The sequence below is a fragment of the Lolium perenne genome, chromosome 1, assembly GCF_019359855.2.
Source record: "Lolium perenne isolate Kyuss_39 chromosome 1, Kyuss_2.0, whole genome shotgun sequence".
Lineage (NCBI taxonomy): Eukaryota > Viridiplantae > Streptophyta > Magnoliopsida > Poales > Poaceae > Lolium > Lolium perenne.
Genome location: NC_067244.2, coordinates 262,074,747 through 262,101,444, shown reverse-complemented (window position 1 = coordinate 262,101,444; position 26,698 = coordinate 262,074,747). Strand labels below are relative to the sequence as shown.

Here is a 26,698-nt window from a genome sequence, read left to right as displayed (position 1 = left end):
CTTGGGGTGAGGCCTTTGTGGCGTTGGTGTGCATCGAGCAACCACACCTCAAGGTGAGCCTCTTGTGGCGTTCGGGAGCACTAAGCAACCGCACCTCTCCACCGGAGATTAGCACTCGCAAGAGTGTGAACTCCGGGATAAATCATCGTCTCCTGCGTGCCTCGGTTATCTCTATACCCGAGCTCTTTACTTATGCACTTTACCTTGTGATAGCCATCGTGCTTGGAGTTATATATATCTTGCTATCACATACTTGCTTGTATTGCTTAGCATAAGTTGTTGGTGCACATAGGTGAACCATTGCTTAGAATAAGTTGTTGGTGCACATAGGTGAACAATAGTATATAGGCTTTGGGCTTGACAAAGTAAACGCTAGTTTTATTCCGCATTTGTTAAGCCCATCTCGTAAAAGTTTTAAATCGCCTATTCACCCCCCCTCTAGGCGACATCCGTGTCCTTTCAATTGGTATCAGAGCAAGGTCTCTCATTCTTAGGCTTCACCGCCTTGAGAGTAAAGATGTCGGCTAGAGGATTAGTGCACGATAACACTCTTATATTAGATGGTACAAATTATGATGTTTGGAAAATTTGCATGCTTAGTCATTTTCAGGACATTGACCCTCATATGGAGAAAATTGTAGATATAGGTTTTTCTCCTCCTATGGATTCACAAAATCTATCGTTAGAGGATGAGAAAAATTTATATCTCAATTCTCAAGCTTCTTATGTTCTTATGAATGCTTTGAGAGATGTAGGTCTTTTCCCATACTTGCCTTTTTGGAGCGCTCATGAGTTATGGACAAAGATTCAAGATAAATATGATGTGTCCAATATTATTGAGGATGATTGTATTGCTTCCACTTCCGGCCGTGATGAGTTCTCATCTTCATCCACTTCACCAAAGTGTGGTAAGACACAAGGTAATGATATGGTGAGTGGTGATGAAAATTGCAATTTTGATATTGAGCTTACTATTGATGATTCTTCATCTCTATCTCATTGCAATGCTTCATCTTTGGACTTAAACACATCTAGCACTAGAAATGATTTACATGCTTGTGTTGATAGTCCTTGCATATCATGTGTAAGTTGCTTGAATAAATCTCATAATGATATGCTTGATTTGTCTTGTGGCCATGATAAAAATGATTATATTTCCTCTAGTTGTTGTGTGTCTAACAATGTAGAGGAAACCAAGGATTCTATTAGTCAAGACAAGATCTTGAAAGGAGCCTCAAGTAACTCCTCATCTTTATCTCACGGTCCTCATATATGCCTTATGGCCAAGGGTTCCACGGTACCTCCTACCATGGAACCTAATATGTCTCGTGGTGATAAGGATGAGGATGAATATGAAGAAGAGGATTGGGTTGTCTCTCTACGCGATAAGGGTGAGAGCGTATTCAAGGTTATTTGCAAAGATAAAATTGCTAGCACTCACTTCTTTGAAATCTTGACTACCGCTATTGAGAGCCAAAAACTTATTTGGATGCATGAGAACACCACTGATAAAAAGGGTGCTCTTGAACGAGAGTATGCCAATGATGTAGCATCCTTAAAGAATGATCTTGAAGAAGAACAAGATACCGTAGCCTCTCTAGAGGAGCAACTTGAAACCCTTGAGGTGTCTCAAAATGAAATATTTGCTAAACTCACTAAAGAAAGAGACCATGCTAAAGCTAAATTAAAATTGCTTAAAAATGAGAAGTCCAAAGTTGGTGTTGGTCATGATAAACTTGTTAAGGATCTAGATGATCTAGACAAGGCCCACAAGGCCTTGGAGAGCGAACACTCTATCCTCACCAAGTCATATGAGCAACTACAAGCTTCATATTTAAAAGAGCATGCTATGTTACCCTCTCTTCTTGATATGTCTTGTGATGATGCTTGTGCTACTAACTCTACTTCTTGTGAAGCATCTATCTTGAAGGAGAATGTTGAGCTAAGGGCTCAACTTGATTTGCTAACTAGCAATTATGGGAAATTGGAAGAAAATCATGGAAAGCTTGCTAGCTCCCATGAGGATCTTCTAGCCTCTCATGATAGGCTAAAGTTAGCTAATGAGGCTATCATATCTAAGGCAACACCTTGTGAGCCTCATGTGGGTACTAGCACTACTACTCAAAATGTTATATTGCCATGTGCTAGTCCTAGTAATTCATCCACTCATAATATTGCTAAATCTTGTGATGAATTATCTTCCTTGCCTTCTTGCTCTAACAATGAAGGTTCTACTTCCTCTAGTACTTGTGTTGTTACTAACCATGTAGAGGAAATCAAAGAGCTCAAGGCTCAAGTCACTTCTTTGAAGAATGACTTGGTAAAGAGTCATGAAGGGAAATGCAAACTTGACACGATGTTAAGTGTGCAACAATCCCCCAATGACAAGAGTGGACTTGGATTCAAATCCAACAACAAGAACAAGTCCAACAACAACAACAAGAAGAAGAAGAAGAAGGGCCAAGTACAAGTCAAAGACCCGGCCAAGATTGTTTGCTTCAAGTGCAAAATTGAAGGGCACCATGTTAGATCTTGCCCTTTGAAGAAGAAGCAAAAAGGGAAGCGGCCTCAAGCTCAAACTCATATTCAACCTCAAGTTGAAGAAATTCCACTTCCCAAGAAGAATCAAGCCAATGCTCCCATTATGGAGAAATCTAGTGAGAAGAAGGAGAGGAAAAGAACTTGCTACATATGTCGTGAGAAGGGCCACATCTCCTCCTTTTGCACTATAGGTACCTCATCCAACTCTATCACCATTGATGATGTTTATTCTCTTCGTAAGGATGAGGGTGGCAATGTGTTTGCCAAATTTGTTGGTGCCCAAAGTGGTGTCAAGAAAAGAACCATTTGGGTTGCCAAGCCTATTGTGACTAACCTCTTAGGACCCAACTTAGTTGGGGACCAACAATCCAAAACTTGATCAATAGGTGCTTGTTGGAGGGCATTGGAGACTTGGCTACATCATGAAGAATTAAGGGATCTTCATCATTTATATTATCTGAAGCCAAGTCTTTTGGTTATCTTGCTTCTATCATATATTCAATGTTCCTCCTTGCGGTAACATGTTCTCAACTCATTTATATTGAAAGTTACTCGCCCCTTTGCATGTGTTAGTTTTGTTCCTAACATGTGTTTGTATATGTTGTGCTTCCTAATAGTTTTGCTTGAGAAATCAAGTCTATGCATGTTGGTTTGCACACTATGTATTTTTGTTTGTGTTGGAGCCTCTTTGCATCTTGTTGTATCTTATATGGTTCTTATGAGCGATTAATGGACAATCCCATTTTGGGGGAGTGATATTCCTTTGGGAATTTCATGATCCTAAACAATGTGTGTACATGAGGAATATCACTTAGAATTGATATTGCGAGATTATCTGGTCGCTATGTGGTATGTCATCTTCATGAGAAATTCAAATTCTAATGTCCATTAATATCTCTACTTGGATCTTATTTGCCTCTTGTGAAAATAAATTCCTTATCACATTATGGGGGAGTAATAAGCTTTGTGCATATTACAAGCCTAGAAAATGTGAACATTTGAGGTTGTGTCACATAGAATTGATACCGTAAATTATCTCTCTCCTATGTGGCATGTTTGCTCAAACAAGCTCCAATTTGCTTAAATGGCTTCATTGCTAATATCTTTGTGGATCTTATTTGTGAAAGTTTTTCTTGGCATGGTTTTTCACAACGTGTCCCTCAATACATTTTGAAAAACCATGTGCTTCAAGTCATACTATTAATTGCTTTGCATGTTGGTATGAATACTATTAATTGCCTTGCATGTTGGTATGACTAAATGAAGCTATCAAGAAACTATCTTTGCATGATGATTAACTCTTATCTTTTACCATATGCTTTGTTCGTTGTAAATATGATCTTATGTATACTTACAAACTACCACCGGAAAATATTTCCTAATACCTCTTGTCCTAGGACAATTGGTAATCAATTATGAGGTAGATATTTATTGATCATATCTACATTGGCTCTTGTGTTTAAATTGCCTTATTTATTGCCATGAATTTGTTGTGCTTTGACTCCCATGTGTCTTCCTTGCATCTCATGGATCTAATTTGTCTATTCAAACTTTCTTAGCATTTTTAGTAGATATAGGTAGCGTGATGATCCTAGTTTTGTGCATTTTGTATCCATATTCTAAATCCTAGATAATGCACTAATCTTGGGGGATCTCTCCTATATTTGTTATAATGCTTAAACTTCTCTTGATCATTATCAAAAATTTGGTTTTGGGAGACATAAATTTCCTTTTGGTACTATGTGCCATCATAAAAAGTGTCGAGGGTTTGGTTTATTTGTTGGAACCTTGCTCTCTTGGGAGTTGGTTATCTAATTCCTTTGTGCTTAGGCTTAATTAGCTTCTTATAATGAGATAAGTCTTTGGAGTCAATCTTGTGTTGATTTGATTCTTTGATATAATTTGGGCAACCATTGTCTCTTGATTTATTTGGTGTTTTGTCCAAATTGTATCTTCCTTTGGTCCTTGAAAGTATTGTGCATGCATATTTAATATATGTATATCTTATGGCATGTGTCACTTTCATTGATCCAATATATAGGGTAAACTCCATCAAATCCTAATTTGGCTAAGATGTGCATGAAATTCAATTTCATATCTATATGCACATTGAATTATGGAGTTTGTCCTATATGTTGTAGTGTGTCTAACTACTTCGGACCCAATTAGTTTGGGGACCATTTTGTACTTACCTTTGTGTTAGGTACAATGGATATGCATTGGATGCTTGTCTTACTCTTGGAAAGAAGTGGTGACTCAATGGTAACTTGAGGCAAGCTAGGATGGTCAACGAACACATATCTACTACATCCACACCAATGCTATCTTGGTAACAAGTATCTTCTCATGCATACTTTTCTTGTATCCAACCTTATGGTTGCATCTTGGCATGAATCTCTTGATTTGCAAATATTGTGCTTCTTGCAAAAGTCTTAATGAAACTTCTTTATTGTGAATGTGAGTAATTTGAGATGAGTGCATTTGTTGGGAAGTATTTTAAATCATGCTCATGATTCATTCATCCCAACTATGCCTATCTAGCAATTTTATTGCATATCAATTCCTCAAGGCTCTCACATGTGCAATATAGATGAAAGTGCAAATTTAGTTACTTCTTTTGGTATCCTCGTTTGTGATACTTGTTGCCTTTCTCAAATGCATCCCAACTATCTTCTATCCCTTGTTGATATTTTTGATGTATTTTATTTGTTTGTGGTTGAAATTCATGAATGTACAATAAGATAAAATTGAGCCTTTGGCCATGCTATTAAGCAAAAATTCTTATTGGTATATTGCATGACTTCGTCTTGGATATCATACTATTTTTCTTGCGTATCTATTTTGTGTGTGCATATTTCTTTGTGGATAAATATCTTTGTGATATTGCCCACTTAGAGAAACTTATACACATAAGAGATGATACATCTCCTTTTGATATCTTATTTATTTATTGCGTGTTGATTGGTCATGCTAAGCAATATAATTCATTGAAGACTATGATGATGCTTTTTGCTCATCCTTGTAATAGTCTTATAATATGCTTTATCATGCCATTCACATATCATCTTGGTTGAGCCTTTTATTATGGTGCCTCTTACTTGTTGCTCAACTATTTGTTTGTTGCAAGTGTTTAGCTTACTTTTCTATCTATGATCTATTACAAATGTTTGTGTTTTAAATGAGGGAGTGAGGATTCCATGTTATGCATATTGTATTCAAATGCAACATTTTATTTTATGCATGTACATTGGGGAGCTTCCTCATTTGATTTAGAACACTATCTTGTGGTGATCATTAGAGTTTGATTCACTTGGTATCTTTTGTTTTTGAATGATATTATGGGAGTGATGATTCCATGTTTGTGCACTTTATACTCCAATGCAAATTGTCTAGTTTTGTGCACAAACCTTGGGGAGCTTCCTCATATTATTTAGAGCAATCTTCTTGATCTTATCATAATATCTATCTTTCTTTTGGTATCCTCTTTGTGGTTCATTTGGTTGCTTGCTTCATTTGTTGAAGCTTCTAGACTTTGTTATCTTTTTGCAATCTTTGATCCTATCTATAGTGTGATTCCTTCCGAATATTCGTCATTGAATATGTGCATTTGATTCCACTCAAATTATGAGAAATGCACACGCTATGGAGGAACTCTCACTATATTGGCCTTCTAAATTTTTCACCCATTTCGGCAATTGGTACCAATGGGGGAGAAGTTTGGAGGGTTTAAGGGAATTTGGTTATGTCTTTGCTTTGTGCTTAAGCATGTGCCTTTATTGCATTGCATCTTGTTGCTTTGCATAGTTGAATATTTAGAGGAAACTCCACTAGGCTTTGAATGCCAATATATGCAATGAAAGTCAAGATCATTCACACATGCATATATTATGGGGGGAGTTTGCTCTATATATTCAACTTATTTGTTACTTAAATTCCTTATATAAACCCTCTCAAAGAGATTGTCATCAATTACCAAAATGGGGGGGATTGAAAGTGCATGGAGCCCCCATGTGTGGTTTTGGTAATTAATGACAATCCCTATGGACTAATGTTTGCATTGAGTTATATTTGTAGGAGTTGTCCATAGGCAATTCTTGAACCATATGTTGGCTTCAAGGTTGCAATAAGAAGAAATTGATGAAGGATATCAAGTGTCAAGTATGTCTTGAAGATGAAGATGTAGTGAGCCCTCAAGTTACTTCAAGACATCAACATGATGAAGAATGAAGAAATGTAGTGCAAGTTCAAGATGAGCCAACTCGAATAGTTCATAAGCTTGAAGCTTGCCATGGAGAAATGATGTGCAAGTTCAAGATGAGCCATCTCGAAGAGATCCTTTGCTTGAGTCTTGCCATCCATATGGTGATCATGGATATGTGAAGATGCGCCGAAGAAGAAGCTCTCCCATGGTGGATTATGGGGGAGCAATCCACATGGTGGTCATGGTTATGCGAAGATGGGCCGAAGAAGAAGCTCTCCCATGGTGGTTTATGGGGGAGCAATCTACAAGACTTCGTCAAGCAAGCACAAGCAAGAAATGCGTTCCATCTTGTTGAGGTCAAGATCGTCGTCATCAAGCTCAAGTGGAATGCGCAAGTATAAGGTTTGCTCTTGATAGGGTTTCTTTCTCACCGGTCTCATAGTGTAGTTGGAGACCGGTTTATAGTTTAGTTGCCGTACTATCAAGAGGGCTCTCGAGTGAGTAACTCGATCGTATCATTCGGAGAGAGCTCAAACCTTTGCATCCTTGCATCATCTTTCTTGGTTGTCATTTGGACCTTATCCATGTGATGTTTTAGAGCTTGTGCTTATTCTCATGACAAGCTCTAGTTCATCGAAAACGGATTTCGCATAGATCACTTGTTGCGTTTTCGAGTTTGGTTCATCATCTTTCTTGGTTGTCATTTGGATCTTATCCATGTGATGATTTAGAGCTTGTGCTTATTCTCATGACAAGCTCTAGTTCATCAAGAATGGTTTTTGCACGGGCAACTTATTGCATTTTCGAGATTGGAGGTTTTACCGGTATGTCTTTTTTAGATAGGTCAAACCTTTCATCATTTGTTTCTATCCTCCCTTGTTGGACTATGATGGTTTCCTGCATGATCTTGTAGACTTGTTCCTAGCTTCAAAACAAGCCCAAGATCATCAAAATCGGAGTCCGGATGCTAAAGTTATGCCCGTTTTAGTTTTGGTGTTTCTGCAGTTTACTTGGGCCGGATATTTCGGAAATATCCGGGCCGGATTATCCGGTCCGGAAATTTCGGAAATATCCGGCCCCCTCGAAATCGGCTAAGGACCTGGGGAATTGCTGCTCAGTATAGGGGCCGGACTTTTGGCCGGATTTTGACCAGGTTTTGTCCCTGAGGCCGGATTATCCGGGGGGCGGATTATCCGGCCCCAACTTAGGCCGGATTATCCGGCCCTCGAAAGTCTGCAACGGCTCGATTTTCTTGGGGGGGTATAAATACCCCCTTCTTCCTCCTTGGGCTGTTGCTTCTTCCACTCTCTCTCTCCTCCATTGTTGTTCTTGAGAAGCTTGCCCTATCTCTCTATCCCTCCATGATTCTTGCCCCATTTTGAGGGAAAAGAGAGAGGAGATCTAGATCCACACTTTGACCAAACCAAATCATCTCTTTGTGAGTGAATCTTTGGGATCTAGATCTTGGAGAATTTTGTGTTCTCCTCTTTGTTCTTCCTCTCTTATTCCCCCAATAGCTTTTGTAGCTTTGTTGGAATTTGAGAGAGAAGGACTTGAGCATCTTTGTGGTGTTCTTGCCATTGCATTTGGTGCATCGGTTTGAGTTCTCCACGGTGATTCGTGGAGGTGAAAGCAAGAAGGTTGTTACTCTTGGGTTCTTGGAACCCTAGACGGATTCTAGGCCTTTGTGGCGATTTGTTGGGAGCCTCCAATTAAGTTGTGGATGTGTGCCCCAATCTTTGTGTAAGGCCCGGTTTCCGCCTCGAAGGAAATCCCTTAGTGGAACCGTGACCTAGGCCTTTGTGGCGAGGGTCACCGGAGATCTAGGTGAGGCGCCTTCGTGGCGTTCGGTGTGTGGTGTGAGTACCGCATCTTGGGGTGAGGCCTTTGTGGCGTTGGTGTGCATCGAGCAACCACACTCAAGGTGAGCCTCTTGTGGCGTTCGGGAGCACTAAGCAACCGCACCTCTCCACCGGAGATTAGCACTCGCAAGAGTGTGAACTCCGGGATAAATCATCGTCTCCCGCGTGCCTCGGTTATCTCTATACCCGAGCTCTTTACTTATGCACTTTACCTTGTGATAGCCATCGTGCTTGAAGTTATATATATCTTGCTATCACATACTTGCTTGTATTGCTTAGCATAAGTTGTTGGTGCACATAGGTGAACCATTGCTTAGAATAAGTTGTTGGTGCACATAGGTGAACAATAGTATATAGGCTTTGGGCTTGACAAAGTAAACGCTAGTTTTATTCCGCATTTGTTAAGCCCATCTCGTAAAAGTTTTAAATCGCCTATTCACCCCCCCTCTAGGCGACATCCGTGTCCTTTCACTAACACATTAACCTCTACCTCTATGGTGTCTTCTTATGTTGCACTAGGTTCCACGGAGGACGAGTTCCCGATCATGGAGAAGATGTACATGGTGCATGAAGATGATGATATCTCACCATGCTTGCTACAAGATGGACATGTCGACCACATGGATCCTCCTACTTCCACAACACCTACTTCAAACGAGTCGGCCTACAAAGGTAACAACATAGGTGTTGATGATGTCATGATCCCACTAGTGGACATGATGACTTATGAGTGCATGCATGATCTTGATGATTCATTTGCTACGTCACATGCTACTTTCACTTTCCCATGTGATGCTTTGCTTGATAACATTGTTGATCATGTGGAATTGTTTGCTTGTGATACGATGACCATGCCATGCTACGAGAGTTTCACTTTTTCGCCGCTTGCTTGCCATGCTAACGATAATGATCATGCTTGTGTTGTGACACCCTTGATGAACACTTGCTATTTCCATAGGGTTGTCGACAACAATGATAAATTGTTCCACATGCTTTGCCCCAAATGTTTACACCATTCCATGATCCTTGCATCCAAGATTGTGAACAATTGCTCTTTCTTATGCTTGGTATGCAAGAATGCTTATTTCATTGTCCACGAGATGGCCCCCATAGCCTTCTCACTTTTTGATGATCATGAATTACCACATGCCACACATGCACCATCATGCCATATGCACTATCGCCATGCATTCCATACTATCTTGATTGACACTAATGGTGATGTGCACAAGACATGGACCATCATGATGGATGATGTGTTCCTTTACCATGCACACACGCTTTTTGTTTTCTCTTTTGTGTGTATAGGTACCCGAATGACAACTTCCACCGCTACGGAGCATGAGCTCACGAAACGCGCAATTGAGAGCTACCCCAACAAGGACGAGATACATGATCTAACCCATGGGATTCACACCAAAGGGTATGTTCCCAAAAGCCTTTGCCCTCGTGTGTTACCGACATGTCTTGTCAAGTTTCCGGTTTGGTCCATTTCCTCGTCACCTCTTTTGCCTCTTATGCAACATATCTTGAAACATCTTGTTGGCACAATGGTTGTTGTATGTCTTGATGATATCATCATACACTCCGAGAATCTCAAGGACCATGTCATACATGTGAGAGACACCTTATGCATCTTGTGCCACATGTCACACAAAAAGTTGCTCTTCTTTGGATTTCACTTTTCATCTATGGCAATTGCAATGGATTCTTTGACACTTGAGGATACTCATACTCGGCTCACGCCAACCATACTTTCCCAAGCTAGAAGTCTCCATAGCTTTGTCATTGCACATAACAATTTTGCCCACAATTTTGCCGCCGTTACTTGCCTTTTGATTGTTCCATTTGTTTGGGACAATACTACACAACACATTTTTGACACCTTACAAAGGACACTCTTACATACACCAATTTTTGCCATACCACATTTTGGATACGTCGACACTCTTTTGGTTCCCATTTTTGCCAAATGCCTCTTGGAGAAACGACTTGATGCTTCGTATTTGATTGAGAGCCTCTTGTTCGCTGATCACCAAATTGGCATCCACAAGCTTTCCCTTCGCAAGTTATTTTTCCCCAAGTTCTTCTTCGACCGCGACTTTATCCACCCAACACTACATGGGAGAACCGTCATGGACTACATCATCGATGAGGAGGAACAAGAGTCGAGGACGACTCTTCCCCAAGGGGGGGGGGGGAGATGATGCGGGGTGGCTTTCGAACACCTCCGCCTCAAGACCGTCAAGCCCTCCTCGTAGGCCAAGGGCACGAGCTCGGGCCAAAACCATATATGATAAGGTGAATTCACTCCTTTATACACTTGACCTCGACACAACCTTGGACGGATTGCTACCTCATACCTATACCTATATGTCATTAGGTACCAACCTCGTTAAGTCCCGGAAGGGAACGTCAAGGAACCGAGGTGATGACGCAACCCCGCCTATCGTCGATGCTACACCTCCCCCATGGTGCAAGGAGGAGGGAAGAAGAAGAAGGAACGAAGAGAAGAAGAAGAAGGAAGGAAAAGGAAGAAGAGGCGAGAGGAGGGGGTCCAACCGGCCCCAGGGCCGGTCAACCGGGCCCTAGACCGGCCCACCTGGTCCTAGGGCCGATCTGACCGGCCTCCCGACCGGCCTGGCCGGTTTGGACCGGATCCTCGACCTGTGCCAACCGGAAGCAGTCCCGGGGCTCCGAGAGCTCCGCCCGGTCACCGTCCAGCCCAGAATCCGGTTTGGACCGGATGGCCCGGTCCAACCGGCCCTGTGACCGGATTTCACGGGTTTGACCCGACCAACTTGTACCCGTTCGACCCGAGTTGCCTTGTACCTCTATATAAGCACCCCGGTCGCCCCCTTTACTCTTTAGACAAGATTTAGGCTTAGACATGGATTTGAGCTTTGTCTCCCTAGGGTTTCACTCCCTTTGTATCAAGGCAACCCTTGTTGGATGATTGGATTTGGTGTGTGAGATTCTAGTGCTACCCACTCTCTCTCCCACTCCTAGATTCATCTCCCTCACCGATCTCTCCCCTCGGAATTCTACCGCGCGTCTCTTCCGTGGGTGATTCTATTGGCGTGGTCTATCGAGCCACGAGGGTAAGTATCGATTGTATCGGGTTGGTGTGCGTTTGGTTCTTCGTGTTCTTCGTGTTCTTCGCGCTCTCCCTCCATTTCCCCTCTTGGATTTGGGTCAATCGCGGGATCGGGCCACAATATCGGTCCTAGACCGCATCAGGGATGGCCCTGCTACCCTGAGCTTGATGTTTGCTCGAGTTTCTTTGTCCTCCATTGGAGGATCTTCGATGGCTTTGATGCAGCCGAGCAAGTCCAAGCGTCCCCAAGTGGTGTTGTCCCCGGTGGATGCAAGGCTAGCCGTTTCTGGGAGCCCAACTTCATTGACGGCGACTAGGGACTCAGTCGTGTTTCTTCGATGTCTTTCAGGGTGCTTAGTGCAAAAAAAGGTGGATCATGTTGTAATTTTTCTTTTCTTCGAGGTCTTCTTTTTGTAAAAGGTTGCCCATCCCCATTTTAATCTAGATCCAAGGCCCTTCCAAGCCTTATATGTTCAAAAAGAAATTCACAACTTATACTGATTGGTGCTTATGGGTACCCTTATTATTATTGAATCATACAGGAATCGAGAAAAATCAAAATGGAGGAGCACAGCGACAATGGAGCTTCACCCGGACAAGCTACTACAGACTTGGAGCGTCCTACAGGTTGCCTTTATTGTAAACAATTTTTGGACATGTTTTGTACTCCCTCTGTCTCATAAAACTGATCTTAGATTTATCAAAATTTAAATGTATCTAAATACTATTTAATGTTTAGATACATTCGAATGTAAACAAATTTCAGATAACATTTATGATAAGGAGGAAGTAATCCGTCCGTCCCATGAAAGTCGTCAGTCACTTTCATGGGACGCAGAGAGTATAATACTCCAGATCGTTCTTTTCATTTAAACTACCTTATCATCCCATCTTAGATCTTGTTGAAGTTTCTCCACAAGAGCAGAAGGCGCGTGCTAGGATTACAGCAAAGATTCCCGGAATATCTGCGGCATCATCATCGGTAAAATCACTGTGTAGTTCCTTTGATGTATGTATATATAGTGACAAGCTTCTTTTCAGCAAATTTCAGCTATATATGCACCTACGGTTATTTGCTTGACCTACCATGTAAACAAACTGATACAGTAGTATATGAAGCGTGTAGATGTTTCTTTTGTGAACCTATTATCACCTCTGTTAATAAAAAGATTTTACAAGTTTATCTAAATTTCGATGTATCTAAACACTTTTTAGCATATAGACTTTGAATTTAGTTTTCCCTTAATCTATGCTATGTTCAGGTTGAAGAAGGCGTGGCAAAGAGGATAAGGTACTGGTCAGTTTATTCAGATTTTAACAAGTACCGTGGATGGTCGTGGCCGAGGGTCGTTGGTCTTAAGGTGCACAAGGCTAAGAGGATCATCAGAAAGGGCAAGCTGGAACTCCACTTCGAAGTCCTCTCAAAACACGACATGCAAATCTGTGATGGTAGATCAATGCGTGTCAGGCTCATAGTCGACAAATACAAACGCGTCGTGAAAACCCCCCATGTTGGTTAACTAATTATTACATGGGGTTTGATTCGCATATGCATATATAGAGAGAGTACTATGAGGAGACTCATGTTTAATTGTCATGTGTCTAGCTAGTGATGATTTTCTTTTTTGATGAGCATCTAAATGCTTGACTTTATGAATTCTACACATTTTTTTAAAATTTGCTGTTGATTTTTGTTCATATTATAGGTAAAACAGAATCATAAGAAAAAACTATATGATCGATGACAAATCTAATAGGCAACAAGAGTGTTAGCTAACAAATTCAAGTAGCTCAAGGATAGCCATTGTTAGTTGCTGGGGTCAAGTTTGCGGATTGGTGGGATGTGACCATATGGGCTTTCCCCAACGATGGCCGACAAGGGCACTTTCTCGATGATCATGCTCATGGCTTGGTGATTATGGAAGCAGCGTAATATCGTCTTCAATAGCTCGCGGTCTTATATTGCTCGAAATCCTCTCGAAAAAACGCAATGCTGCTAGTAGATCAATGGGGTGAGGTCCATTAATGACAAACACAAACGCCTTGTACGAAACTCCTTAATTATGTTGGTTAATTAATTAACTAGGGCTTGATTGACATATGTGTAGAGAGAGTTCTAAGGAGAGACCATTGTTTAATTTTTGAGTGTTCTATGAGGATTTGTGTGTGTGTGTCTGTGATGAGCATCTGATGTTCTGAATTGTCAAAAAATAAATTGGTGGGTGCTGAATTTGCTTGCTGATTTTTATCTGCATTTTGTGTAAAGCGTAATCACAAGAAAAACTATATCTATACGGTGGATGAGAAATCTAATAGGCAATAAGAGTGTTAGCTAACAAGAGTGTTAGCTATCCTTTTTTTGTGTGTCAAAAAAAAAAAAGGATAACCATTGTTTGTTGGTGGGCTCAATTTTGTGGATTGGTGGGGTCAATTTTGTGGATTGGTGGGATGCGACCATACGGGCTTTCCCCAACGATGACCGACAAGGGCACTTTCCCGATGATCATGCTTACGGCTTGGTGATTTTGGAAGCAGCATAACATCGTCTTCAACAGCTCGCGGTCTTATATTGCTCAAAATCCTCTCGAAAAACGCAATGCTGCTATTAGATCAATGGGGGTGAGGCTCATTAATGACAAACACATACTCTGTAGAAACTTTATAGAGTTCAACGAAGTATTTAGAAGAAATATAAACATCTATAATATAAAATATATACTGTTAGAATCATTATAGAGTATATTTTTATATTATATATATTTTGTATTGCAAATATTAATATATATTTTTTCTATATTTTTAGTTGAATTTGACAAAGTTTTAGTAACCAGCAAATTCCAAGTGGCTAACGAAAAACCATCATACAAAATTATAATGTTCTTCATTTGCGGAGACAAAATTATGTGTTTTCCATGTGAAGTACCCCATCTAGTCAAAATGTAGTGCGTGTAAGATTTTTCAAAAGTCAGACGATATAAAGTTGACGAAAATATCAACACTAAATACTAAATTAATACCATTGCATTCATTATGATATACATCTGGTATTGTGGATGTAAATAGTATTCTCAATCAATTTGATCAAAATTTATATTATTTGTTTTTTGAAAAAACTTATACTCCTACTCCGTATATGCAGGAGGGACTTATTAGTACGATAGTAGGCTACAGGACGGACGTGTGAGTACGGCCGTTCCAAGATTGCTTACGTGCAGGCGCGTATGCACGTCACGGTCTTCACATCACGCCATGCCCGCCGCCGCCGCCGTCGTCGCCAGCGAAGATGCCAGTCTGGGACACCCAGTCCTCGATCATCTCCTGCGCCGCGCGCCCGTTGCCCGCCGGCACGAAGTGCCCCGCCCCGTACACCACCACGTGCGCCAGAGCGCCGTGGCTCTGCACGTACCCGGCAAGCTCCCCCTCGCCGCCGCCGGTGCGCCACACGCTGCGCTCGGCTTCCCGGAACGCGGCGATGCCGTCCCACTCCACCGCGGCCAGCCACGCCTCCACCGACGCCACCCCGTCCCGCAGGTCCCGGATCCCCTCGTACAGCAGCACGCGCATGGCCGGCGTCCGCAGCAGCTCCTCCACCTCCGGCCTGGCGCTCCTCATCCCGTCCTCCCGCAGCGCCGCCGCCACCGCCGCCGAGCACGACTGGAACACCACGTTGTCCACCGTCGCGCCCAGGGCCGCCTTCACCTCCCCCATGTTCAGGAACGCGTCCAGCGCGTCGGCGTCCAGCCACCGGCCCTCGTTCACCACGTCGAAGAGCGTGGGCATCCCGATGTCCTCCTGCAGCCGCGAAACCACCCGCGCGCGCGCGTCCGTCGCCTCGCCCCACCGTCCCGCGTCCGCCAGCGCCACCGTCTCCGCCTGCAGCGCCTCCAGCTCCACCCGCTGCCGCGCGTTGATGAGGCCCATGAAGTAGGCCGTGTCGGCGAACGTGGCCACCTGCGCCACGGGGTCCACCAGCCCGTTGCCGATGGCCACGCCGCGGAGGTTGAGGCGCATGCGCGGCGGGCGCGCCTGGTTCGCTGCCAGGATGCGCGAGGCCGCCGCGGGCACGTACTTGCCGCCGTAGCTCTCGCCGGCGAGGAAGAAGGGGCGGGCGCGGAAGGAGGCCGGGTGGAACGCGAAGAAGGCCTGGATCGCGGCGAGCGTCTGCTCCGCGATGACGGACTGGTTCGTCGGGATGGCTTCTACCGACGGCGCGGCGCTGAAGCCGGTGCCGAGCGGGCTGTCGAAGAAGAGCAGCCCGAAGCGGCGGTTCCAGGCGAAGGGGTTGGGCGACAGGGAGCCGTTGGCGCCGGAGGTGGCGACGAGGGAGTAGGGCCCGATCTGGAAGAAGTTGCTGAGCTGGCCGGAGCATCCCGGGCCGCCATCGAGCCAGAGGATCAGCGGCGTGTCGGCCGGCGCGGCGTCGAGCGGGTCGGCGGCCTCGTAGAATGCGAAGAAGAGGGACGCGTTGGCGGACGCGTCGACGGGGAGGTAGCCGGAGCTGGTCGGGCGAGCTTCGACGGGGAACACTACTTGGGCCGCCGCATTTGAACCGGAGTGCGAGAGCACGGCGGCGAGCAGGAGAGGCACAAGGAGCTGGAACGTGGAAGGAAGCGGCGATGCCATGTTGCGAGAGTTTGGACGTGGCGGCTTGTCTGGATGCCAGTTATATAGATACATCTTTGTTGAGCTGGTCACTCTTGTCCGGTATCGTTATCATCATCGAAATCATCGACGCGACGTCTCTCCGGTGACGGTGTGTGTGAGTTACGTGTCTTAGAGTGGAGATTGTCTCATTAAGATCTCTTCATCATGTTTGACTAATTAGGAAATTCAATTCGGCTTCTGGCTACGTATGCTCCTTTTACCAAAAAATTATATTTTGAAATGTCAAAAAATTTTAATAAATTTTTTGCATGTACATCTTCATAATATGTTCATTCGTCAAGTTTCACGAAAAACCAATATTTTTTATGATCTATGTAAAAAAGAGAAACTTATCTTGTGAAACGCATTATTTTTAGCACTGAATTTTGTTTTTTTACACACGTCACATGACAAGTCAATTTTGTATGAAACAACTTTGTGAGCGTGTAGCACGAGAAGATGTACATGCGAATTTTTTGTTTCGATTTTTTGAAATTCAAAATATGTGTAAGATGCATTTCAAAATAGAGAGAGCATATGCTCCCATGTTCCAAAACACCACTCCCAAATTGTACTATGCTATTCTTCTAAAATAAGTAACTCAACTTTATCTAAACATAATCATATCTAGATTCTAGACGAGGTTTTAGTGCATAGATACATCTATATCTAAAAAATCACTTATTTTCAATAGAGAAGGTAAATATATTAATACATAATAAAGTACTTCCTCCGGTTCATAGTTCATATTAATAGACTCGATCTACTTTGTCTAAATTCGTATAAATCTAGTTAAGTTTTTGGACTACATGTATATGTATCTAGATAAAGTTAAATCATTTAATATGAACTGGAGGGAGTAGTATATTTGTTTCGTGCACGGGACCTAGTCATTTCTCAATCAGATTGAGACGGTAAGAGCATCCCCACTTGTCTACCCGAGGAGGCCCCCAGGACCGCGTTTTGTCATCCGGACTGCGATATTTGGTCCAGTCCCGCCCCCGGTTCCTCGTTTTCGTCCGGATTTGGGCTTAAATTCATCCGGCGAATCCACGCCATCCCCGGCCCCCCGGGGAGCGCTTGGGGAGTCCGGACGAAACGAAAGCGCGCGAAACACCGAGTAAACTTCCCGCGCGTCTGGTGGCCCCAACTTGTCGGCGAGAGACACCGATCGTCGTCCTCATCGCATCGTCTTCCGCACGCTGTAAAAGCCTGCCGCCGGTCAGCATTCGCCGGCCGCGTAGCTTCCACGCGGCAAGTTAATGCCGTCGCCTCGGTTTCACGCGCGCCTACCACTATTTATCGCCGAACTACCCCGGCTGCCCCGCATTCACCTCGCTCGCCTTCCCCCAAATCTTCCCCGAACTCGAACGAACCAGCAATGGCGAACGACGTTGCGGCCAACAACGGCTTCGGCCGCCGCTCTCTCCACCAATGGGAGGGGCAACTCCTGCACGCGGCGGGCTACCCTGCGCCGCAGGACTTCCGCGCGCCGGGAGGCTGGAGGCTGAGCGCAGGCGGTGTGCCGATCCCGCCGCCGCCAACGGGTGGGGGCCCACTCGAAGCGGCGATCGACGAGGTGCTCGTCACTCTCAGTGACGAGCAGCGCGCGGATCCACGCTTCTTCCCCGACAACCACGAAGCGTGGATCGCGTTCTTCTGGCGAAGGTACGAACGCAAACTCGCCGCGTACGACGGCCTTCCTCCTCCTCCGGCAAGGAACAACGCCTCCGGCCGCCGCCGATGGTGGAGCGCGCCTAACCGCACCCTCGAGAATGTGCTCGCGCACATCGAGGACAGGAACTCCCCCGTCCTGGGGATGTCGCCGCCAGTGGCGGCTACCGTGTCGCGCCGACACGGTAGTTCCTGGATGCCAAGGAGGATGGCGCCATCCTCCTTGTCGTCTGGCTCGAGGTCGGCGTCCAGGTCCGGCGGGTCGACGCCGGCCACCGTGAAGAAGGAGTCGGCGTCTCTACCGCCGACCAGAGGGCGCAGCAGCGGCGCCCTCGTCATCCGCGACCAGCCCTCCTCGCCGCAGCGCGGGCGGAAGAGGAAGTCGGCGAAGAAGGAGGCCGCCGCGGCCGCCGCCAACCAGCTCGCCGAGGAGGAGGCGAAGCGCGCGGAGGACGCCGCGGTGGCGGAGGCGATCACCAGGTCGCTGAAGGACCTGGTGCCCGCCGACAACAGCCTCCCCATCGACGCCGCACGGAGTGGTCCAGCGCGGCGGGAGCGCCAGGAGGCGGAGCAGCAGCGGCGAATGTTGGATCTGGCCGCCGCGCGACAACTCGCCGCCGCACCGTCCTCCGCGCGGAACGCCGCGCCCAGGGAGGTGATCAAGCTCGAGGAGAGCAGCGACGACGACATTTACCGTCCATCGCCGCCACGCGCCGGCGACGCTGGCCAGGGCACGAGCCGTTGGTACGAGGCGCCGCCGCCCCAGGACGACGCCGGCTCGAGCGACGACGACGACGGCGGCGACTACACAGCTTTCTACCGCTATTTCGGCATGTAGGAGGCCGCTTTTTAGTTTAAGTTTTAGTTTGCCAATCGCCGAATTCAAATATATGTACGAATTTGGCCTATTTATGTACGAACTCGCCTCTATATGTTAAATATCATTAAATTTCGCTTATGTTTGAACGAACTCGCCAATTTTGTCTGAATTCGCTGTATTACGTTGCATCCATCCTGGACCGCGGCCGGGAAAATAGACCTCCCCAGACCAAATTTCCCTCCAATTTAGAGGATAATATCGTCGGATTTAGGGCGTGGGGAGCCCAACGAGTGGGATGCTCTAACTAGTCATATTCGGACGTCCGTAGGCCGGCCGGAAAATAACAGCTCCAAGCCTCCAAGTCACCAAGACCAGATTGAACTCGTTTAACCATTGCTACCACGTAATATTCGAACGCGACTACTCCAAACGAAAGTACTACTACGAGGTTGCACATATAATCACGTAAGCACTAAGCAGCCGATATGACGTACTGTACTCCGCGGCAGCAACGAGTACTGTTAGTAGTCACTGCCACACGTTACGGTTCGGCCGATCTGAACGTGCCTAACCTCATTTGTGTGCACGTGATCGTCGTATCTCTACGCGCCACATGCAGCTTCTAGTACCATCACGGCATCACGTGTGACTCAGACTACTGCTAGTCTGCTACGTGCAGCTCACTAAACATTGCACGCGCGATGAGCTATATCTAACGGCGATAAATAGGTTAACTAATTAACTCCAACATGCAAACTGTGTGCAGTAGGAGTACATGTTACACATGGTTCATCGATGTTGCTCCCTTTGTCCCAAATTAACTGACACACGGATCGATCGTATGTTGTTGAATGGACCATATTAGCATGGCTCAATCGTACGTATGATCAATGGACCATCGCTTTAAGCAATCTGTTTATAAGGGCCAGGTGCTGCCTGAGATCACCTATATATTTTTGCCCAATTTCTTGTTTGTTTCTGGGTCTCATTTAGATAAACAAAATGTGGTTGCATTTCCTAAGAAAACAGAAGAAGAAGAAGAAGAAGAAAAACTATTGGGAGGGCCTATCAGATGGCCATAATGGCCAGTACATTGTGCCGACACCCCAGACCTACCCTAATAGCTTATTGGACGCGCCGCTGGCAATATCATATTGGGGGTGACACTGAAGATGCTCTAAGAGCAAGTACAATAAGTCCTAATCAGCTGGCTATAAGAATTAAAATATTATATTATTGCCTAGTTAGAGAAGAAAGAGGATGAGAGAGAAGAGAAGTGGGCTCTTATGCAAGAGTCAGCTCTAACACGTGCTCCTAGGCACTATGTGAAAGTAAATGTTGGATCATACACAAATAAAGTAGTATTGTACATATTAGCTCTAAACTGACTATAGATGACATGGCACCTGGTTTATAGCCAACAGTTGGCTCTACTATTGAACTTGCTCTAAAACGAGGTCAGCCTCTAGGTAACTTTACAGCACGTGGGTTCACCTGATACAAAATTAACCAGTACACTCAAAATACACCCTGGGACATCTGAACAGATGGGGTAACTAGCAAGGTTGTAAATAAGTATGAATAATGATATGATGATCAATGGACCATCTCTTTAATTAGTTGTTCAAGATAGTACAAATTTATCTTCGATTTGGCTTGCTTCCAAACAGCCGCTAACCAACCAGCTGAATTGCAACTAAATAACTCATGTCACCAACCCCTGTTGTGTGCAGAGACCAACACAATCCCTGCCTATATGTAAAGCACAAAAAGCTAGAGAAGAGATGGGAGAGGATCAGAAGCTGCCTCAGATCACCTATCTTCGCATTGCCCTCTTCTAGACGACCATCATCCCTCAGTTATTTCAGCCCAATTAGTTTCCCCATCTGTTGCCACGACTCCAGTTACTAGGGGCAGCAGCTTCCCAGCGAGGAGTCGGTTTCAGAGCTCCGAAGACATGCTAACATGTCATTTCAGGCAACACTAGTACATTTTCGACACCCCAAATGGCACTGTGGCGCTGACCTTCCTGTGAGCACCCCCGGTGCCGGCTGATGCCGCGGCGGCAGCCACGATGCCATTGAGAGATCTTGTGTAAATGTCAGTGGTTTCCGCCGCTAGTCTGTCCAGCGGGCTGTTCTTCGACGGTGCTGGAAGATGTTGGTAGGAGGATGCTCTCATGCCTGGAGCGGTGGCATTAACCACCGTGCCTTTGGTGGTGTATGCACAAGCATAGCCCCCAATTGCATGTGGTTGCCCAGCACTGGGCGGTTGATGATGATACCCATATGCTTGTGGGATCTGTGGCTGGGGAGAGTACCCTGAGTAAGGATATTTGCCGCTTCCACTTTCGTAAGGTAATGCTGAAATATAGGAAATAATCTTACAAATGAGAATTTACAGTCCGAACAATATCAATGAAACATGTATAGTAAATTAATGCAAAACTCACCTGCTTGTGCCGTGTGTGCAGCCTGAGCAGCACTGGGAACATTTCCAGGGTACCTTCCTGTCTCATTGGAGATTGGTCTGCCCCTCGATGGGGCCACGGGAGGTTGTGCCTTCGCAGGTATTGGAGTTGAGTGGACAATAGTGGACCTGCAGAAATGAAGATGTAGATTAGCAATACCACCAAGCTTTCCTTCATAAGCATACAATGATGAAAGGCCAGAAGCACATGCAAGTACCGAGTCGCAACAAAGTAAACAAACTAGTATCAAGTGGGTCTCAAGTATCAACGCTCTGAACACATACTAATCAACTATCACTTAGACTTCTGAACAGACCAACAAAGTATTAAACAGGACCTAACAATTTGAGAACCCTGAGGTCACAGATCCCAGTCACTTAACTCTGAAGTTTATACTATAAGACAGTTCACCATCCAGACCATCAACTATTACCAACAATATTAATATGGAGCAGATGAGGGGTGCACTTCAAAGTGCACCATTAAGAGTTTTGTAGCCGTGCGGTTAATATAGAAGGACAAAATGAACAGAAGACCAGAATATCATGCGATATTACCTAGGAAGGGATGCGTGTTTTCTCTCTCCTGGAACAGGGCCATTACCATCACTTTCTTCAAGATGAGAAAACTGCTTCTTGAATTGGTCAACAGCACTGAAAAACATAACCACGAAGCATGGCGGTCAGTAAGAGTTTGATAGTTTGACACAATGAACAGAAATGACGGAATGCAGCCGTAGAAAAAAGAAAACCTTGGGTATAAAAAGGTTGTCCTCTCTGTGCCATCTCTGTAGTCCTTCAGCAATTGTGGGTGATATTCTAATATCTCCTGGAATATTAGCTCCCTTATATCATCCTTCGACATTCTTCTGTGCTCAAAGTCAAACTCCAGTTTTTTGATTGGCTGACAGGATGGTTCTCTATCAGGCTTGGAAAGGCCTCTAAAGTATGGATGAGTCAATGCCTGACAAAATATAAGTATTGAAGGAAACATTAGTGCATCACAATTATAACCAACTAGTGTTGCAAGCAGCGTTAGAGGCATGATGCGACAGAGAGAAAAAAGCGAGATATCAGAATGATTAAATAGCACCAAAAGACTACCTCTTCTGCAGTAAGACGGTCCTTTGGATCAAACGCTAATAGCTTTTCCAAGAGTTTTAGTCCCAAAGGATCCGCATTGGGAAATTTCTGACAAAATGGAACTGGGTCTTTCTTTCTCATACTGCTCAAGTACCTTCTTGCTTTTTCATTCCGGACCTGGAAAGGAACAAAACTAATAAATTCAGATTGTGTAGTCACTGAAAACATTCAGCAGATAAACTAAAATATATGACCTCCCCTGAGTTCAGTGCCATACCCGAGAAATTGTGTCCACGGAAGGTGTTCCTAGAAGATCAGTCATTAAGTCTAACTGATGGACAACATTTTTACCAGGAAACAAAGGCTTCCCTGTCAGCACCTCCGCAAAAATGCACCCAATGCTCCAAATGTCAATGGCAGGTGTATACTGCATTTCAGAGGGAACAAGAACCCAAAACAAATAAGAAAATGCATAGAAGTAAAATCCTGGTAACAAATAAAGATGCTTTTATTGTTCTTAGAAGTAGACCAGTTCATTTGACTGTTGTCGAAGTTACTATTCAACAGGATAGTGATCCAGTAATCGTGTAGAACATGGCAAGAATTATGTTCAGATCAAATTCAGGAATGAAAACAGGCCAGGTAGTATAAAATGACAAAAAAAAAAGACTGAACAGATCTAATATCTCCAACAAATGGAGAAACCATGGAAATTTATGAAGTTGAGCATTTCTGTATGGAACCACTATAACGGAACAGGTACATAGTGCATTTGAATTTTCACCAGAGAACTTATGTCGCATATACTATGTCCATATGATAAAAATTTGAGAACCCATGGTACTGAGCCATCAACCATAATCCACATTATGTCACAACTGACAACTGAATCAAGTTCATGATAGGACAATTATAAACATGTTGTCCTGTTACAGTCTAGCATGTCAATAGACTAAGCACCTTATTCTGTTTCTTTGTTTTTTTAACAAGCATGCATTCTAAAGCTCACCTTCGTGAAGAAGGATCCACAGAGCTCTGGAGCTCTATACCATCTTGTTGCGACGTAATCCTGCATGGGGATAGGTATGACATCCGTGAAGTCTGATTCTTAATCCAATCTCTTACAGAAAACATAATAAGAGTTTCTACCAACATACCGTCCAGAAGACTGTTGTTGGGGTATCATTGAATGCAACTCGTGCTAGACCAAAATCACATATCTTCAGTTTGCAGTTAGAATTTGCTAAAATGTTCTTCGGCTTCAGGTCACGATGGTAAACACTAGCTGCAGTCATATAAACTCAGTATTAGTGAAAATCAAGTAACAATTTTTTTACGGCGTGTCATTGAAGGAAAAAGCATTGGGCTATAATTTTTTGCCGTGTCAATTCAATACATATGGCAAGCAAGTGAACAAGTTTTCCAACGAGCAATCAAATTGCAGTGTCTTTACAAGAGTGGCTACCATATAGAAAGACCAATATATTTCATTTTCAAGAGGAGAACAAAGGTTGCATCAATAATTGTGCAGAACTTATCTTAACTGCTAGGGTATAATCATAATTTACATCCATTATGGTTGTGGATCATCTATGGCTCAAAAGGAAAGCACTTTCAGAAAATTCAGAGAATGCAGGCTAACATATGTAAGGGGGTATTATTTTAGAAGTGTTGAAAGGGATGATAGATATTTAAGGTTAATATTATTCTCTTGGTTGACTAAACTTGACAGAAGCCACACTTTGGTAATTAAAGTATCAACTGAGCAGCTGTTGACTAAACCGCATTGTAGATTATCTAGCTCTGCTCACTGAGGAACCATAACTGACATATCACCAAACTTATTTCTATTGAAGAACAAGCCCCAGGGGCGAGCGTGTGTTTGAAAGACAAGTGAAAGAAAACGACATGAAAAGGGGATCCGACCCACCACACGTAAGTGTAGACTACAACACAACACCACCTTCATGGTGAAACATCGTTCTCCAAAGTAACAATAGACTTGAAGGAAAAACAATTCCCTACCAGTATGGATGTACTTGAGGGCTCGGAGCAGTTGGTAGAGAAAGAACTGGTAATGCTCCTTGGTCAAGTCATCGTTGGCCTTGATAACTTGGTGGAGATCAGACTCCATAAGCTCAAACACCACATAAATATCTTTGAAGTCCTTCCTCGACGGAGGCAACATAATGTGCTTGATCTCGACGACGTCGGGGTGCCTCAGGAGCCTGAGGAGCTTGATCTCGCGGAGGATGCGCGCGGCGTCGGAGACGTGGTTGAAGATGTTGTGTATCTTCTTGATCGCCACCTTCTGCCTCGTCTGCAGATCGAGGGCGGAGCACACGACCCCGTAGCTCCCCTTGCCGATGACCTCCTGGATCCTGTACCGGTTCGCGTCGCCGTACTCCGTGAAGAAGTCCACATCCGCGGCACTCTGGAAAACAGTGAATTGAGCGGACTGAATCAGCAAACTGTCAAAAAACAACAACTATGGAACAGATAGCCACAACAGAGGATGTTAAACAGTTAGTCTGGCAGACTGGAATGGCACATGATTGGTGGGGTTAGAGAGATACTCATTGCAGACCGACAGAGATTTGGAATGGCCACACCGCATTGCAGCAGAACCAACCATAAAGAAGCCAAAGCACCGTGGCCGCTATAATCAACAGTCCCTTCAAGTTGTTGGCAATGAACTTCCGGTTGCTGGTGGGCACATGAGGCGGCACCAACAAGAAATGCAACTTCTTAATTTTTTGTGCACCGAAGGGGGGAAAGGCTACAGCTTGCGGTTTGGTTTAATTTTCTCTGGCATCGCACGGAACAGAGGGCATCTGGATTCTGGAAGCGGCAACCGAGAGCGCGGTCAACTTCCGCATGTGAGGCATGAGCTGTTCGTTACTGACCACGCACGCGGCATTGGAACCGACCGACTGCATTTGACATTTTCTTTCTTCCTCTCGCAGACATACCAGAACCAGATCGAGCGTTTCGGCCACAGGACAGGAAGGATGCCGAAACTGAAACCTCAACACAAGGTTGAACTAGCAGTTTGAAAAATCTTTCAGGAAAGTTCGAAACACAGCAGCGGACGATTCAAAAAACGAGTATCTTGGAACTGAAATCAATAGCAAGCATCGGCGGCATTTGTTCTTTTAGCATCATCACACGGGCAGATCAAAAGCTTGGGCTACGCTAGCAAGGATGCAGGCATCGAAATCTTGTTAAACGAGTATTAAAAAGAAATTAAATTTTGAAAATAGCGATTCAAAAACACCGACACGTTTGTATAATATAATATAACTGGAATCGACGGAAGATATCGGCTTGGGAAGACAACCGGAGGTGGTAGAACGAGTGGAAGGAGCGGGGACGGCGACCCACCTTGCTCATCTGCCCCTGCTGCTGCATTCCGGCCTCCCGGACCGGACAGACGGATCGGTCGATCCCCGCAACCCAACCCCGCTCCGCAAACAGGGCGCGCACCCTCCGAGGCGCCTCCCGATCACGCCAAACCCTGCGCCGGCGCTAGCAGCTTGGCCGGCGCCGCCCTCAAATCCAAACGCCGCGGCGAGCCGAAGCCGAAGGGCGGCGAGCGCGGGGCGGGCAGATCGGGGGCTCTCTGTCTCTCTCTCTCTTCCGCCCCGATCTCGTGGCCGCCGGAGAAGCGGACGGAGGGGGTGGAGGTAGATTGCAGCGCGGGCGAGCGATTGTTGGCCGTGGCCTTTCCTTTTGCTCGCTGCCGACTTGCCGTTAATCTGCTACAAGATTGCTTCTTTCCTCCTGTGCTTCTTCTTCTTCTTCATCTTATTGTGCGTGCGTGCGTGCGTTACTGTGGGCCACATGGCGTGGGAAGCTGCCTCCCAGCCGTCCGATCCGCATCTCCGCGTCGGCAACCACCGCCCGCCTACTATCCACCTCCTCTTATTGTTTTTTCTTTGTGAGGGAGAAATCGGTCTTTTCTTTGTTGCAACTTACGATGGCGAACGTGACGTACGCGCACCATGCTCACATGCGCCTCACATGATCGCGGTTTCCCAGTCACACGCTACTAGTGACCGTGTTCGAAGATAGTAAATTCCAAAGGCCTCTTAGTCTCCTTTCCAGTTCATATTAGTTACAACTAATATAGATGTATCTAGATATATTTTAGTTATAGATATATCTATGCTAGTGTTAGTTAAGTAATATGAATCGGAGGAAGTAGAATTTTTTAGACAGACATTTGATTCGTATGATTTGTGTAATTGCAATCTGTAGTATTCATAGTTTTTCTATTCCTAGGTCTCATTTGTGCTAGATTTCAT

The 26,698-nt window shown here is 44.8% G+C and overlaps 2 protein-coding genes across 2 annotated transcripts; both read right to left on the bottom strand.

The window, feature by feature from the left end:
• Nucleotides 1–14,764: 14,764 nt before the first annotated feature.
• On the bottom strand, nucleotides 14,765–16,358 carry LOC127327783 (serine carboxypeptidase-like 50). The gene has a single exon (XM_051354576.2). The coding sequence runs from the start codon at nucleotides 16,322–16,324 to the stop codon at nucleotides 14,939–14,941; it is 1,386 nt and encodes a 461-aa protein (XP_051210536.1). The 5' UTR covers nucleotides 16,325–16,358; the 3' UTR covers nucleotides 14,765–14,938.
• Nucleotides 16,359–20,392: 4,034 nt separating this feature from the next.
• On the bottom strand, nucleotides 20,393–26,153 carry LOC127327780 (mitogen-activated protein kinase 10). Its single transcript, XM_051354568.2, has 10 exons — nucleotides 25,776–26,153; nucleotides 24,417–24,825; nucleotides 23,549–23,676; nucleotides 23,401–23,460; nucleotides 22,669–22,818; nucleotides 22,413–22,568; nucleotides 22,061–22,272; nucleotides 21,867–21,962; nucleotides 21,292–21,437; nucleotides 20,393–21,202 (listed from the first exon to the last, which is right to left on the bottom strand). The coding sequence occupies exons 1-10, from the start codon at nucleotides 25,800–25,802 to the stop codon at nucleotides 20,823–20,825; spliced, it is 1,764 nt and encodes a 587-aa protein (XP_051210528.1). The 5' UTR covers nucleotides 25,803–26,153; the 3' UTR covers nucleotides 20,393–20,822.
• Between the last annotated feature and the right edge of the window lie 545 nt (nucleotides 26,154–26,698).

What these genes read in the sequence shown, in the direction of transcription:
- LOC127327783 (XM_051354576.2), bottom strand. Translation starts at nt 16,324, where the DNA reads ATGGCATCGCCGCTTCCTTCCACGTTCCAGCTCCTTGTGCCTCTCCTG.
- LOC127327780 (XM_051354568.2), bottom strand. Translation starts at nt 25,802, where the DNA reads ATGCAGCAGCAGGGGCAGATGAGCAAG. An exon ending in AGCAGGGGCAGATGAGCAAG is followed by an intron (nt 24,826 to 25,775) that starts GTGGGTCGCCGT and finishes ACTGTTTTCCAG; the next exon opens with AGTGCCGCGGATGTGGACTT. An exon ending in CCTCAAGTACATCCATACTG is followed by an intron (nt 23,677 to 24,416) that starts GTAGGGAATTGT and finishes ATATGACTGCAG; the next exon opens with CTAGTGTTTACCATCGTGAC.